This window comes from Scardinius erythrophthalmus (assembly GCF_964197995.2).
Source record: "Scardinius erythrophthalmus genome assembly, chromosome: 20".
Lineage (NCBI taxonomy): Eukaryota > Metazoa > Chordata > Actinopteri > Cypriniformes > Leuciscidae > Scardinius > Scardinius erythrophthalmus.
Genome location: NC_138240.1, coordinates 32,297,567 through 32,314,714, shown reverse-complemented (window position 1 = coordinate 32,314,714; position 17,148 = coordinate 32,297,567). Strand labels below are relative to the sequence as shown.

At 37.9% G+C, this 17,148-nt stretch overlaps 1 protein-coding gene across 1 annotated transcript in view; it reads right to left on the bottom strand.

The window, feature by feature from the left end:
- Positions 1-822: 822 nt before the first annotated feature.
- The window catches only part of gfpt1 (glutamine--fructose-6-phosphate transaminase 1), a 43,198-nt gene continuing 26,872 nt past the window's right edge, over positions 823-17,148 (bottom strand). The window contains exons 13-19 of the mRNA XM_081349403.1: positions 15,427-15,547; positions 15,185-15,342; positions 7,284-7,398; positions 5,902-6,029; positions 4,848-5,015; positions 4,441-4,602; positions 823-2,721 (exon numbers count right to left, since the gene is read on the bottom strand). Coding sequence (XP_081205529.1) covers positions 2,677-2,721; positions 4,441-4,602; positions 4,848-5,015; positions 5,902-6,029; positions 7,284-7,398; positions 15,185-15,342; positions 15,427-15,547 — 897 coding nt within the window. The 3' untranslated portion in view covers positions 823-2,676. The remainder of the gene's footprint in view (positions 2,722-4,440; positions 4,603-4,847; positions 5,016-5,901; positions 6,030-7,283; positions 7,399-15,184; positions 15,343-15,426; positions 15,548-17,148) is intronic.

The window sequence follows — 17,148 nt, the reverse complement described above, 5'->3', positions numbered from 1 at the left end:
GTAACATGACTGCAAAAATACAAACCTTATATCATGTGAAAAATTAAAACAGCTCACCTCCCTGAAAAAGAGTTGCATGCCCTGTTTTTTTACACTATTCCTGGAAAGTGTTTTTTCCCCACTGTACGACTCTGTACAAGCCAAATTTGAATGAATGCAGTCAGAGAGTTAGAAAGACTGAACGTTTTATTAACTATTTTGATCATAATTTTAAATCTTGTACACACTGCCCAAACACATTATTTATGACATGCTTTAACCAAAAATAAAAAAGGCTGGACAACCTCTTGTACTACACAAAAATGTGTGTGGATGGCAGAACTGATCTGGAACAAATAATCTACCGCACAATCCTTTCAGGTGAAAAGATAAAGCTACACATATTTAAGATGCTCTTATAAAATCTAAAAGCAATGCAAAGAGCAATGCTAGTATTTTAGCCTGTGAAATACTTAAAACCCTTTCCATGAGCTGGCATAACTTATATGTTTAGTTTTAGAATGTAATAAAAATATAAGCACAGAACTGTAATCGTACCTTCATAGTTATTGCCCCATATGACCCTTCTTCATCCTTTGGTTACATGATATTAATAGAAGATATTGGTTGCACTTTATTTTACAGTGCGTGCACTTACAGTGTACTTACCTAATAAAGTACAGGTAATATAAGGTAACTACATGGGTTAAGGTTTGGTTTAGGGGTAGGTTCAGGGTTAATACCTAGTTATTGTAATTAATAAGTACATAGTATGTATATGGGGAACAGGACTGTAAAATAAAGTGCTCCCAAGAAATTTTTGGTTAATGCTTTGAACGGAAGTTTCAGATGATATAATCTTTATTCATGTTTATGCACAACATAATAATGTAATCATGAAATTTAAAAATCACAATATTTGAATCAAAGGAAGTACATAAGCATTTTGATTCCAAATAAAGTAGTATATAAAATAAAACCCTTTTATACCCAATAAAAACAAAAACATAAGTGAAAGACAGAAGACAACAAAATGGTCCCATGGAAACGATCAAAACTGATGGTGGCGTTGTATGGGGCAGACGCTATGAAACGCATCATACTTCATGTTCTCGCTTTCTCCTCTGCGTCCTTTGGCAATACTACTGTAAACCGGAGACACACTCACAGTCTCCTCTGTAACAAGACCTCTGAATCTCCCAAAATAAAGGAAGCCATGCGTATATTTCAAGCACACGACTAAAGTGTTGATCTCAGTAACTGATTATAAATATCACACTCATACAGTAACAACAGATACAGTGTTGAGTCACCAAATGCAGTGATTCACTATCAATATCTGGGTTTAAAACATCCTTACGAACAGACTTTTTTGCGAACCAATAGGTCTATTAGTATTTGGTACTTCAAATACTACAATATTCAAACAATTCATTCTCTTCATCAATCAGTAGATTCCCTTGTGCGAGATCAAACCTAACCTAAACTTCATTAAAATGTCACCATGTACTGTAAATCAGATCATACATTCACGTCATATTTGACCCTTTGTGTTGTAGTCATTTTACCTTCCTTTCCAGCAGGGATTTCATTCATTTCATTGCAACAAGAATGAAGAAACCACTAAAGATAATAAACATATGTATTTTAGGGTAACAGTAAGTCTCCATTTGCTATCATTAGATCACTCCGTAAGCAGCATGAACATTTTTTACAGTATTTATTAATCTAGGTTCATTTTAAGATATAAATATACTATTCATTGTTCATTCATATTTGTTCATAATACATTAATGTTAATTTATACATCTTTAAATTGTAAAAAATTGTATTAGAATACATAGAAATAAACATGAACCAAGATTAATGAATGCTAATAAAAGTACTGAACCTTATTATAAAGTATTAGCCTACTATTTTACAAACCATGAAAGTTATGTTTTAAATCATTGGATTGAGAAGACATGATCTCTAGACCGAACTCTAGTGGACATCAGCATTGGTTTAATATCAAATTCAGATAAAAGCACAAATGTGTCAAAGCTCCTAAATGCCGCTTTATGCTCTGAGCAAAGGAGGTTATCTATGGAAATCCCTGTGGATATGAAATCAGTAACAAGTGCATCCCCTTAAATAGCAGCAAACCGGATAAACTTAATAGTGTGCAAACTACCAATAAGCACTGATTCACAGTTGTTGTTTTCAGTGCCACATATCACTAGAAACATGTTTTTTTTCTTAGAGAAAAGCCTCTCGTGTAACTAAACGCAAACTGGCACGCCATCTTTGCTACACAAATGCATGTGTATTTGATGAGAAGCATCTAGATGTTTTTCTGGGACAAACAAAAATTATGAATAGAGCAATAAACAGCCGTAAGAGAAACGTGTTATTAGCCACACAGTGTGTGACATCAAGTGTCGCCACCCCATACCACGCCACCACTAAAAGACAAAAATGAAAAATAAATCACATTCCAGTCAACAGCAATGACATGAAGCCAGAATCATGCTCTGAGACGAGATACAGGTATAGGAGGTACACTTCAGGTTCTTTACGATCGTTCAATGAAAGCTGGCATGTATAAAACTCATTGTCTTCATGTTTTGATGTTCTGTACTTGCGCATATATGCGCGTGTGTGTGTGTGTGTGTGTGTGTGTGTGTGTGTGTGTTTGGGGCATTGATCAGGAAGTGTTTACTCAACAGTCACAGACTTGGCCAGGTTTCTTGGGCAATCAACCTGTGTGGGACAAAAAGAAAGAAAAAAAGAAAGAAAGAAAGAAAAGAAAAGAAGAAATATTATTACATTTTAAAACATTTTTAAGATGTAATTTATTCCTGTGATGCAAAGCTGAATTTTCAGCATCATTACTCAAGTATTCAGTGTCACATGTTCCTTCAGAAATCATTCTAATATGATGATTTGACGATCACGAAACATTTCTTCTAATTATCAATGTTGAAACAGTTGTGCTGCTTAATATTTTTGTGGAAATCATGAATGTTTTTTTTAGGATTCTTTGATAAAACATTCAAAATAACAGCATTTATTTGAAATAGATTTTTTGGTCACACTTTAGTTTAGGTCCAATTCTCATTATCAACTACAACTTTTGCCTCAATAAACTCCTAATTACTCCTTATTAATAGTGAAGGTAGTTGTTAAGTTTAGGTATTGTGTAGGATTAAGGGATGTAGAATATGGTCATGGAGAATTAGACATTAAAGGGATAGTTTACTTTGAAATTAAATTTTGGTATGTTTTAGCTTACCTCAAGGGCATCCAAGATGTAGGTGTGTTTTTTTCCACAGTAGTTTAAATTTTGATATTTTTAGGTCAAACCGTTCTTGTCTGTCAGTCATATAATGCAGGTCTATGGTCACTGTCTCAAAGAGCATGCACAGCCACGTCCAAGTGATCTGAGGGCACGCGCGCATCCTGGTGTGTGATGTGTGCACAGACTGGTGCATAGATATATACACTAGATGTCGCCTTAAAGACATTCGTTCCAATGAACTGCCGTAGACAAGGCGACATCTAGTGTATATATCTATGCACCAGTCTGCGCACACGTCACACAGCAGGATGCGCGCGTGCCCTCAGATCACTTGGACGTGGCTGTGTTATAAGAGGTAAAAACTATATAAATACTGTTCGTTTTCTCACACAAACAATGCCATCAATGTGTACTTACGATGGGGAATTGTTTAATTTGGACGATGGGGAATTGTTTTAAGACTCTGTGCATGCTCTTTGAGACAGTGACCATAGACCTGCATTATATGACTGACAGACAAGAACGGTTTGACCTAAAAATATCAAAATTTAAACTACTGTGGAAAAAAAGACACCTACATCTTGGATGTCCTTGAGGTAAGCTAAAACATACCAAAATTTAATTTCAAAGTGAACTATCCCTTTAATATGTGCTTAAGTAAGTACTAATAAACAGCCAATATCCTTGTACAGTAATATGCATGCTAATAAGCAACTAGTTAATAGTGAGAATTGGACCCTAAACTAAAGTGTTACCGTTAAAAAACATGAAAAGCCTTTACGGTCACTATTAAAAATGGCCTCCACAATCGCCAGATTGTGATCTATCAAATCCAATAGAGCACCTTTGGGATGTGGTGGAACGGGAAATTCGCATCATGGATGTGCAGCCGACAAATCTGCAGAAACTGTGTGAATCTATCATGTCAATATGGATCAAAATCTCTGAGGAATGTTTCCAGCCCATTGTTGAATCTATGCCACCAGGAATTAAGGCAGTTCTGAAGGCAAAGGGGGTCCAACCCAGTACTAGCAAGGTGTACGGTGAATTCAGGGTGATTAGGACACTTTTTGTATTTGAGATGACTTGGAAAAAGTGTCCCAATCAGCCTGACTTCACCCTACATAATAAAGTGGCTGGTGAGTGTATCAGTGAGAGGAAAGCGAGCGCTTGAGACTCACGTCGAATCCGCGCAGCACAGCGAGGTGGAAGGAGAGCAGCTGTAGAGGGATGACACAGAGGATTCCCTGCAGGCAGTCCAAACAGTGAGGCACTTTAATGGTGCGACTGGAGTTGTTGATGGTCTCATAGTCCTCCTTATCGCAGATTACGATTGGACGGCCCTACAACAGCAACAACCATTTCATATTAAACAGCAAAAACTGCAGAGATAACTAGGGCTGTACATAAATAGCAAGCTTTTTAATGATATTCAATCTATTCCTTCTTAAGCCACGGGCATAGTAGACACCTTATGTGCTTTTGTGTACTGAAACTTGGTTTACAACGTATTTAATCATTATTTTATATCTTGCAAGCATTTGCAGAACATGCAAATCTAGTAATGATAAATCTGAATGGCTCTTACCTGTCTCGCCACCACCTGCTGCAGTGCGTTTTGGCATTTGTTGTACGTATGGTCTCTCATGATGATCATTATGACAGGCATGAGTTTGTCCACTAGAGCCAGCGGCCCATGCTTCAACTCTCCAGCTAAAATCCCCTCTGAATGCATATACGTGATCTCCTTGATTTTCTAAATGACACACAAACAAGAGCAATATCATGCTACCTGAGAAGACTGACTAGACAGGAACAATTAAACCAAACTAAAACAAAGACAAACCCCAAAACACAACTGTTACATAATCCTAATTAGGGAAAAAATTGCTGCATCACATCTTAGGTTCAAATGCACATTTTTGTGGTCAGAGCTGGCTAATGCCTCAATGACAGTTTCCCCATCCTCACTTCCAGAGTAAGTGGGGTTTTTTCTTAACCAACACAGTCTAATTGCTTCCTGTGTTTATCTGCGGTTAAAATAAATGAGGCCAAACCTCTGGTAAAGTCCATCAGTTAGGACTCTTATTTTCTTCTTTGTTCTTCCTTTCCTGGTAAGACTTAAATGTACAGGTCTAATTATTCTTGAATGCGTAAATTACTCTCCAAACAGAACTAAAGCTAATCACCTTCATGTCTTTCCAAACCTGTACTTTTACTTTATTCTGCAGAACATAAAAGATATTTTGAAGAATGTTGGTAAATAATTTTGGTGAACATGTATGGATGGAAAAATAACCCAGACATTTCTCATAATATTTTCATTATATGTTCAGCAGAAGAAAGAAAATGACAATGTAAATGATGACAATTTTCATTTTTGGGTGAACTATCGCTTTTGTCCACTTTTTCCCACTTGCACACTGACACACACACAGCTGATTGCATGTGAACTGAACAAGCACAAATGAAATGTGAGAACTATGGAGGAGGAAAATTAAAAGCATTGTGTGAAGAACAGACCCAAATTAAAAGTCATTATTCACTATCATATGGCTTCAGGAGACTTGAAAAAGGGGTAAGAGGGGAGTGAGTGACAGATGGGTGGAGGAGGAGGAGAAGAAGAGGGATTGTGGTCTAACCAAAGCTCCCTCCAGGCAGGTGGCGTAGTGGTAGCCTCGGCCCATGATGAGAACACTCTTCTGTTGATACAGCTCAGTTGCCAACTTCTGAATCTCATCGTCCAGACTCAACACCTCCTTGATCAGATCTAGAAAAAGAGACACAGTGTAGCTTGTAAATTGTGCAAGAATTTGTGCTTTTGCACATTCACACATTAAATATTTAGTAACGGTGGGAATCACAGGGTACCTCACAATACTGATAATAATCACGACACAGCAATTCTGTGATAATCAATATATTGCTAGACAATAATGATACATCACTATAGCTGTCTATGAAAGCAACATGCCCGTGAAAAGGTTAAGTGCAGGTTTTCCCTCTTTATTCAAGTCCAAACTGTTAGAAAACAGCGCAAAAAATGTTCAGTCTGTAAATTAGATTAAATGAAACATTTTCAATGAAATCAGGGTGATGTCGTTGCAAGTGGCTTTGCGTGTTCATGGTATTACCTGTGCACTTTACTTTTACCAGGCAGTTCTTGTATGCCGCGTACTCTGTCAATTTTGTTTGTCCCACCAATGGTAAAAAAGCCTTTTAGTATAAAAGTGGGTCCAGACTTTGGACTTAAAAGTGGCTGGGGAATCTATTTTAATTAATCATTAATGTAATTTTATGTTTTATTTTTTCCCTTTAACTGTTTGTGGCTTAAAACTGGATGCTAGCTATAAACATGTGCACAGTTTAACTAACTTGCAAGAATCTTTCCAAACTGCTGCTCTACCACGACAATAGTTTAACTTAAAAGGAAACAACAGATATAATACCTGCTGCAGCACCCCTTGTGGCAAGACTGAGAATACAATACATACAATGTGTACACATTTCAGAATATAACTGTCATGTACTTGCATACAAATGTTTTGGGCTGTAAATACAGTGACCAAAACATGCAAGCATTAATGACAGAATCAGCAGTTTTTAGCATGAATAGGAAGCTGGAGTGCAGGGGGATCTGCCAACACATTCCCGACCTCACTGGCTTGGAAGCAGAACGAAAAATGCACAGAGGGAGAACGAAAGAACTGGAGAAAGGAGAGGGAGGGGCGCCCCAGCAGACACTTGTGGTCCAATAAAGACTTCCAACAATGACTGAGAGAGCTGGCCGAGGCCATCTGCTCCTCCCTGCACACCAATCCGTGAACACACACACTTAAACACACAGCTCTATGACATCAGCAACTCACCAACATAAATGTACACAAAGAGCACATGTGTACAAAAAAAGAGGTTTAGAATTCATATATTGTGAATTATGACTGGGACCACATTAGAAGCCATTCTTGCAGAATTCCAGACAATACTAAAACATTCACACACACACAGCTGTATTTGAGTTTACCTGGCAGCACTTTGAGGCCTTGTATGATTTCTCGTCTGCGCGGCTGCACTGAGATTCTGTCATCACACATCAACAGGGCGAACATGATGAGAGCCACAAATTGACTTGTGTACGCCTGCAATAGACAAAACAAACAGAACAAAACAGACTTCATATGAGCTCAACATGCAATTGGTTTGTATTGTTACATATGGTTGTCATTGTGTATTGACCCACAGTGGCCTGCAGTGCCGGAGACAGATCAGACATGAAATTATTTATTATATTTATTGAATAATCCACAATACTGCGCACCAAACAAGCAAACTATGAATTAGAGTTTCTGTGTAACTCTCAAAACGCAACTAACAACCATATGCAGCAGCAGCCAAAAGACACATCAGCAACATGAGACTTCCACTCTCACTTCATTCTCTTTCAAACAGAAAAAACAACAACCTTTTAATCTCATAGATTCTATATATAACCATTTGAGAAATGTATACACGTTTATACATTTCCCAGCTCATGATTTTTCTTTATATCGTTTTGCCTATATATTGATTCGAACACTTTTGAATGAATGTTTTAGTATTGCATAAAGTAGTTAAAATAATACACAGTTTTTTGTCATTTTTTGCAGATGTGTGTGAAAGGGGACAGTTGTCGTCTGTACGTGAAACTTTCCAAAAACGTACTGTACATTGTTGTTGCGTAAATGTACTCTCAGACATTTTGAATAGTGGCTTGCATATGCATATTTGATATATAGACCTTATGCGCCAGAGAAACGAGGGCGCCGCCATCTTTAGAATATTGTCTTTTAACTTCCGTTTTTGCGGTCGCTCTGTATATTTCAGTGGCATTGCTGCCCAGAAGTAATTAGCTTTTGAAGAGGATTTACTTAATGTAAAGTTAACGAAAGTTATCATGAGGACTGTAATGTTTAAAGCAGATGACTTAACAAATCAGTCAGTCGACCGGGAAGATTTTAAAACAAGCCGTTCATTAATAAACATGCAAAATCGCTGTGAAAATACAGACCGGAAGTCAAAAGACAACGAGCGCAGCGCACCTGGTCAAATGATAAAGCGAGAGAAATTGGGTTGCCAAAGACACTAAGAGGTGTTATAAAAAAATACCAAAAAAAATATTTGTTTTGGTTGAATGATTTGCCAAATAAGACCAGGAAAAAGAGAAAGGAACGGTGAATAACATTCTATCAGCTTCTTATTTGTTTCCTTGTCCCCATTTCTCACACGCGCCTGTGATCCCAAAGCCTCTGTGGTTATAAATCACTTTAACGGCATTCCTCAATGCATACGTTGTCACATTACATGTCTAACTGTAATCCAGCGCAATGCCATCATCGTTCAGAGCATATTAAAGCTACTCTCAGTCAAATATGAAGCACATTTATAAAGCATTCAGGACGTCTGACAACATGCTCTGGCTCACTTAAGGTTCTGTGAGTTCACGCAAGATATTTCCAGTGACGGTGGAGGAGCCATGGACAATAAACCCACCCTGACAAATCACTAACACATGAGAGCTGATCTATGGACATTACTGTGTCTCTTATTATTTGCAGATGCTTTTCGTCTGTGAAGGTTCACTACCTGCTCTAAGTCTGAAGTTAAGTAGCTTGGTCAAAGGTGTGATGGTAATTAGGGTTGACAGATTGATCTTGGTAAGTTGCTAGAACTCATAAAACCAACAACCTTTTTGTCTTTAACCAATTTACCAGCACCCCAATCCATAGTAATCCAAACCCTCTACGAGTTTTGTTTAAACTAAACAAACCCAAACCTGTAAAAGAAAAGTTACACATAAAAAGAAAGACAAACTCAAAACCAGTCATTTTGTTTGGTCCCAGTGGATTCAGGTCAAGTAACAGAGTTCTACTTTGCACTTACGTCCACTACCTTGCATGCATCTATGCAACATTGAGTCACCAAAGCATAGTATTGCTGACTATAAAGGCCGAGAGCCCCATTTGGGACCAAATCATAGTGTAAAAGTTTGTTTCCTCTAGTTGTCTCGAAAAAAAAAAAAACATTCTTGCTTTTACAATGCTATGTGCAGAGCTAAATGCGCTCGCTGTATGTGCATGCATATGTTGTTATATGATGGAGTTGACAATTCGTGAAGAGCTTATTAAATGTGTAAAGTAGTCAAAACAGCAGCCATCATCCCTCAGTCACAGACACAAACGAAGATCTGTCCTTTTTATGGTCGCATCTTGTGACATCATGTCCTGTTTTTAGTTTGTTTACATGTCATTGGTCCGTGTTGTGTTCATATTTCAGTCAAACCAGAGTTTGTTTGAAAGCAGACCAAGACCCATCTGTTCAGCGGTCTAGGTCCACTTGTTTGGTGCACACCAGGGTTCAGATGACTACGTTCACACTTATTCAAATGAACTGCACAGACCAATCGCTGCCAAATGTGAACACACCCTAAAAGAGGGGTTGACACTGACAGTGATTTGCCGTGACAAAGCGAACAGACACCAAAAAGGACAACCGTTTGGCAATGAAAAAAATTGATTTCAACTTTATGCACATGAGCAGCAATGTAAAGCAGGACTACCAATGGGAGTGCAGGAAGTAATCCGCCCATTACTGATACTGTTGGATACCATTGCAAAGTTCAAGTTCTACTTATTTCAGTAGTAGCTGAATATGAAGAGGCAGAAAAGGACAAGCAGAGCACCAATAATCTTGGTTTGGGGGGTGGGGGCTTTGAAAACGGTGACATTCCAAAGAAAAGAAAAACTTTTAGGGGAACACTGATGTTAAGTATGGAGTCTTGAACGAAATCAAAGCTTGCCACAGCAGGAATATTCTGGAAGAAAAGTGGCCTTGTGGAAGAGGGAGGACTGCAATCACAGCAAAATCAGGCAAACCAAGTAATATGTCACATCTACATCAAATACAGTGGCTCACAAGACGGGCCAGGCATGAGCTTACAGGCTGCAAGCTGTGCTGCAAAATGGTGCCTCTTGGTGCAAGTGGAAAAAAACATTTGGAGGGTATCTGTTGCCTGGAAAAAAGATGACTGGAAAGCGCAAACACGTTTGACCGGCAGCTCAACATTACATATAGGATGTTTTGAAAATGAGGTCAAAAGAGTCAGGAAAAGAGAACTGCCGTGTACTAGACACTCCCATTTTTCAGTCAGCAGAGAGTTGTCTTCTCCCCCAAACTTAAACTTCCCAATTATTACAGCTGAAATCTGGAAACCCAGGAGCGCAACACTCCAAAGTAGTTGTGGGTGTGTATTTAGAGGTTGCCCTAAGGGACTGCTCTGGTGCTGTGTAGACATGGGTGGATAGAGCAACGGCATGCATCTGTGGAGCAATCCCACAATTCTCAAAGGTCCTGACATTTTAAAAATGTGGTTTAAGAGTAATTTAGACAAGCAAAGAAGGCCAGATAACTTTCGACTTGAGAGAGCATGATTGTGCGTGTTTGGTGGGTGTTCTGTAAAAACACCCACTAAAGTCCTGTGCTTACACTTAATGCCCATGATCTGGAAAAACATGAATCTGGAACCAAATGGTAGGAGGATAAAAGAACAGAAGGATGGATTTCTACTTTCATTGATGGATAGATGTGAAAGTCAGAGTGTCATTCTCTTTGTGATGAGAGTTCCAGTTGGGAAACAGCTTCCCGAATGATCATGGTGTTTTGTAATCCCTCCGAAGGGAATTCATTTGAGACTCTTGAGAAATTATTACAATGTCAATGCACCACAGGAAAGAGACCACCATTTTACAGAGCAACAAAAGTCACTTTTCCACCATCCGGCCAAACCGTTCTCATTGATTAAACCGTTCCATTCTGTGCCGATCGGATATGGTTTCATCTTCCACAGTGGGGCTGATATAAGAGCTCTTTGGAATGTAATACAAATGTGTCAGTCATTGCCCTGGTACAGCAAGGATTTACAGATGATATAAGATGAGAATGATCAGATTTTTTTTTTTTTTTTTTATAAAATTGCGTTACCTTCACTCAAATAGCGCACTTGGCCAGCTACAGAGAAACTGGTAGCCAGGCAACAGACAAGTGACCAATCCTGAGTGGTAACGTCACGGTTTGTAATCGTGCCGTGCCGAACTTTGCTTAATTGGAAATAATAACTGGAACCGTTCCTTACTGATCTTAGAACCATTCATCCCCATGGTGAAAAGGTGCCTAAGTGTCAAATTACATTACATTAAATACAGTAACAAAACACAACAGAATCTTAATTTATCACCACACGACCAGGGCCGGTGGAACTGACTTCAGGTAATTTTACTTCCTGTCACCTTAGACTGGCATCATGAACCTTTTACCAGGACAGACAACCCCAGGAACCTCACTCAAGGAGACAGAGGTGATGGTTCATCATGGATCACTTCTTGGAAGTAGCAATAACCCAATTAACAGGTTTTCACCTTAATCACAACATGATTGCATGTTTATCATTAACATAACCAGTAATCTTGGATCTGCAAAAGTGGGCATCAATGCCAGAATGGAACTAAATAAGATTTTGCAGCTGACTATGCAAACACCATCTTTGGAGTAATGTGAAAAGGGCCCATTTTGATTTCATACTGACTTTAATATAACCTAACGAACAATCGGTTATGATCTATGCATATATTCACTGCTATGTGACTATAAATCCAATATAATACCTATAAATAAATTTTTATGGTAAGAAGGGGTACTTTTACAACTATGTAACACCTGGTCATTAACAACCTTTGGGAGTTTCTTAAATCACAACCTCATTATAATTGTTTTTGAAAACAGAAACAATTAAACCACAGATAAATCCAATATAATACCTATAAATACATTTTTATGGGGGGTGGGGTGGGGGGCACATCGAGGGAGTCTGTAACATATCATTTAAACTCAGTGAAAATGGCATGCACAGAAAGTAGAACTAAATACCAGTGCAGGATTTTGCCAGATGTCCTGGCTCCTCACCCTCATTATTTTACTCTGATACTTATATGAGCAATTATATCACCTAATTCAGCCTGCAGGCATCCATGTGAAGCTCTATCATAAATCGACTGGAGCTCTCGTCTTTCTTGCATGACAAAATTACAATCATCTTCCTTTTAAGAAGGGTGAAGGAAAGCAGGGGTAGAGAAAGGCTGAAGCAGCAAGAGTATGATGAGTGCAGTCTAATATGCATTCATATTTCTTCTCTCCATATTAATATCTCTTATCCAGCCAAATCCAGCTGCTCCCCAGACTCAAGATTCCAAAAACAGCTTTTTCTTTTCACATATTTGTTGTGACTTCATTTGACTTGTATGCAGTGGCCGAAACAATAGAACAGCGCTTAAAACAAATTCTCTAGATCTATTGAGCTGTAGTGCTCATACTGGAGACACAGGTTTGACATCCTTTTTCTTGCGCTTTTAATTCTCTGTAACTTGTTTGTGTGTTTTTTGCTCTTATTTTTGTATTTCCTTTTATGTACAGCAGTTTGGCCAACCAGGGTTGTTCTTCTCTTGGGTATAAATAAAAGTTTAAATTACACTTATAATAGTGAGAGTTTTAGAAAGTGGTCTACACAATAATAAATTCCCTTATCAGTCCAACAAATAGAAGCCTGTATACATAAATATACATAATTTAAATTTGCAGCAAACTACTGAATGCAAATTTAATAACAAAAGAAAGAAAAAATGAACAAAAAAAGACTTAATTATCAAAGCTTAGAAATTTATGTTCATTTATTCACTTCGTAGAATAATGGATAACCAAGCTCCCATGTCTACTCTAGTACTACTGCAATATAGGGCTGTGTATTGACACAAATTTCACAATTCGATTTGATTAACTTGGATATCAGGATATATATCAGGTACAGAACATTGGAAATTTCCTCTAGGGAAAAAAAAATCTCTCAAATAATGCTATAAACTATACAGGGTAGTACATTAATAAAATATTGAAGGTTAAAATTAAAGTTTTTTTTATATGTTTTTATTTCTACTCCAATTCGGGTTTGTTTAATAAAAAACATTTAAATGGAGGCTGTCATAAAAACTTGATTGATTTATTCAAACATACATTGAATATTGAAGAACAGTAAAAAAAAAAAAAAATATATATATATATATATAGAGAATATGTGAAATGGTGCATATATTCAACAAAATGCTCCTCTGTAGTGTTTTTCCAGCTGACTAACGAGTTTATGGTCATTGAATGGCTTTTCTGAGGTAAATGTAACGTGACTGTTTCCACGGTTAAAACACTGATTTCGGTAAGTTGTACTGTATCTTTCAACATGCCTTCTGATCTTTCCGTGCTGTAACTAGTGAAGCAGAAGAGATCAGTTCAAGTGATCCGTGACGTCACATTAAAGAGCGCCAATGCTGTATTTATTGTTTGAATAAAATGAACAGAATATAAAATCTGAGACTTTGTTTCATATTAACAGTGAATGAATGAGGCATTTATATAGAGCTTTCATATGTACTACTGTACACCCAAAGTGCTTTACAAACATATCAGGGAATCTCTCCTCAACCACCACCAGTGTGCAGCATCCACTTGGATGCTGCGACGGCAGCCACAATACAACGGCGCCAGTGCGCTCATCACACACCAGCTCCAGGTGGAGAGGAGAGAGAGTGATAGAGCCAATTCAATTGATGGGGATTATTAGGAGGCCATGATTGGCAAGAGCCAATGGAGGGAATTTGGCCAGAGAAGTGCTATAGGATTGTTAATGACCACAGAGAGTCATTAAGAGAGTCAAAAGTAACAAAGCCCAAAGCTTATTGGGATTTATTGGATGGGAGGCGCGCTAAAATGTTCCATCCATTTATCATCTGAAAACAGCATTGACTAAAAGATCGATTCTTGAGATTTAACAATCAATATCAATTCATAAAAATGAGAATCGATTAAAAGAGTAATGTATATTTTTTACTCATCCCTACTGCACCATATTGAAATAATTGGTTCTTGAACAAGGCCCCCTGGCTATGGGATAGCTGCGGTTAATAGGCCAATTTAAAGCACATAATGAGGGTTGCCATGTGGGATGTTCACTTGGTCATACAAAGTGAATGGTTAAAAGAATCTGTTGTACAGAGCATTGGATGCTAGCAAATTGGTGGAAATAGGTTGGAGAATGGTACGAATTATGAGGGGGTTTGTAGGGGGTCTGACATCCCTAATTAAGGCTTGAAATACCCAAGTGTTAACTGTTAAAAGTTTTAATCCTACATGCGACATATGGAAGATTTCAAACCATTTTCAAACAGTATTTCTGTAACTTAAAAGTTAAGATGACAAGAAAAAGTGTGTATTTTCAGATGCTTGTGAACAGAACAGGAAATTCACCCGTGGGCTGCTTGAGCATTAGTACCGGTATCAGATGGTACACAGATTAAAAACAGAACTATCATTATTTATGACTGGATTATACATTTACTAAGTAAATTAGTTACAATTTTGATAAAAATTAATTGCAATAATATGAGGATTGATTTATTGTCAATTAATCACATAGGGTCAAAAGTAAATACCTATATATATATATATAGAGAGAGAGAGAGAGAGAGAGAGAGAGAGAGAGAGAGAGAGAGAGAGAGAGAGAGAGAGAGAGAGAGAGAGAGAGAGAGAGAGAGAGAGAGAGAGAGAGAGAGAGAGAGAGAGAGAGAGAGAGAGAGTCATCTTCATTCATATAGCGCTTTTAACAATGTAGATTGTTTCAAAGATTTTTTTTTTTTTTTTTTTTTATGTATAATTAGTGCAAATTAATTGCACTTAATAAACATGTTAATTTGACAGTCCAAAATCTTTTTTTTTTTTTTTTTTTTGAATGGCAGACGACAAAAAAAGTATTTGATAAATTAAGAAACAAACAAACAAAAAAGCAGAACCCACCTTGGTGCTTGCCACACCAATTTCTGGGCCAGCGTTGATGTGAACGCCACAGTCTGTTTCCCTTGAGATGGAGCTGCCCACAGTGTTGGTGATGCCGACCGTCAGAGCGCCTCTCTCCTTACAGTAGCGCAGAGCCAACAGACTGTCTGCAGTCTCCCCTGAACACACACACATCAGAGTTCAGAAACCTGCCTTTTCCCAAAACACAATACACAGCTTCACACACAGACACACGAGCTAACCTGACTGACTGATGAAAAAGCACACATCATCTCGGAAGACTGGTGTGTTTCGGTCCAGGAAATCACTGGCTAGCTCCACCATGACAGGAAGTTCAGTCAGTTCTTCCAGTACCTGACGAGTCTAAGCAGGAAACAGAACCAGCAGGAACCAGTTATTATGTCCTAATCAGGCATGACAATAAAATGACAATAAATGTGATCAAGTGATAAAGACATTTTATTTGTCATATCCTATAATTTTTTTTTTTATCATTTTATTGTTTTTACTCTGAAGTCCACTTATGACTTAATCAGGCCTTTCTGCAGCTAAAGTTTTTTTTTTTTTCATAATTTCCATTCTTTTTGGTGAAATTTTGCACGCAAAAAGGGATTATTGTTTGTAATCAATGTAGTAGTGTATGAAATCACTTTCAAGCCTTTTGGTCAACACAGTGAATCTGAGTAACCAACTTGAACCAATCGCAAAATCTGAGTTGTGAAATCAATAGCCCTCATGCAAAATTCCACATCATGTTGATTTCTATTGAAATTACTGGATTTCTCCCACAAAAATTCAAACAAAGGCAAATGAGATTTTTTTTGTAAATTCCCTCTTTGCATGTAAAATGAGTAAAAGCAGGTCAAATATTCTGCGCTTCCCCATCTTTTCATAGCAGCTATTAACATATCATTATAATGTTTTTGCAGTGGGGGCGCTACTGAGTTGCGCATGGAGTAGACGCGTTTCATCAAGCTCCAAGTTTTTAAATTGGTGAAATTAGGTGCCGTCTTAATATTTTATTTTGTGTAAGTGTATTGTGAACTTCTACATAGCTTGTGTCTCTCACATGGTCTACACCTGGATATGCGAAAATGCTTTTAAAACCAGCAAAAGCCTTGAAAAGTTCTGGCCCTCAACCAACGGCTAACGTTAGCTATGACTGAACAAATCTCGCCGATAGTCATGATTCTACCGACGATATGCCACTGATGAGGGAAAAGATATCAAACAAGATTCTTGCAACCATAAATGAAAGATTCGACAAGTTTGAGGAAGACTTTCGATCTCTACAGAATTCGGTACGGGAATTTGCAGAGAGAGTGGAGACTGTCGAGGGTCACTAGGGCCCCTCTCTCGAAACGGCTTTGTCAGATTTGCAGAAGAAGAATAAAGCTCTTCAAGCGAAGGTCAATAGCCGCGTTTCCATTACCCTTCAAATTGCGCAAATTGAAATTGCGAATTGAAAATACGCTCAATGGAGGTGGTTTTTCAGGCAATTCGAAAAAGAAATATTTCGCGAAACTGCAATGGAAACAGTTTTTGCGCATTTACAGGTCACCTGACTTAGAAGGCGCGGTGTGTTTGGACAGAATACGAGACGGAGTTCTTTATTGAATTCATAAAAGACAAAAGAATGACAGGAATACTGGATTCTAAACCTCAAGAAATGCCACAATCAAGACCTCGAGCAGAAATGAGTGAGAAAAACCCAGAAACACTTCATATGTGCTGCTCACAGACACAGTATAAGGGTCTTTCCTTGCCATTAATGCTTGAATAACACGCTCCATTAATAATAATAATGTCTAGTGCGGTACGTGGCTGTGATATATATAAACTTACCAACATCCGTTGCCATGATTTTTGGAATGACTTATAGCGAGACAAAAAAAATTATGTTTTAGTCGCATAACATCGGTTAATGGAAACGCCGTCATTTCTCAATCGTTTTTTATCGATAT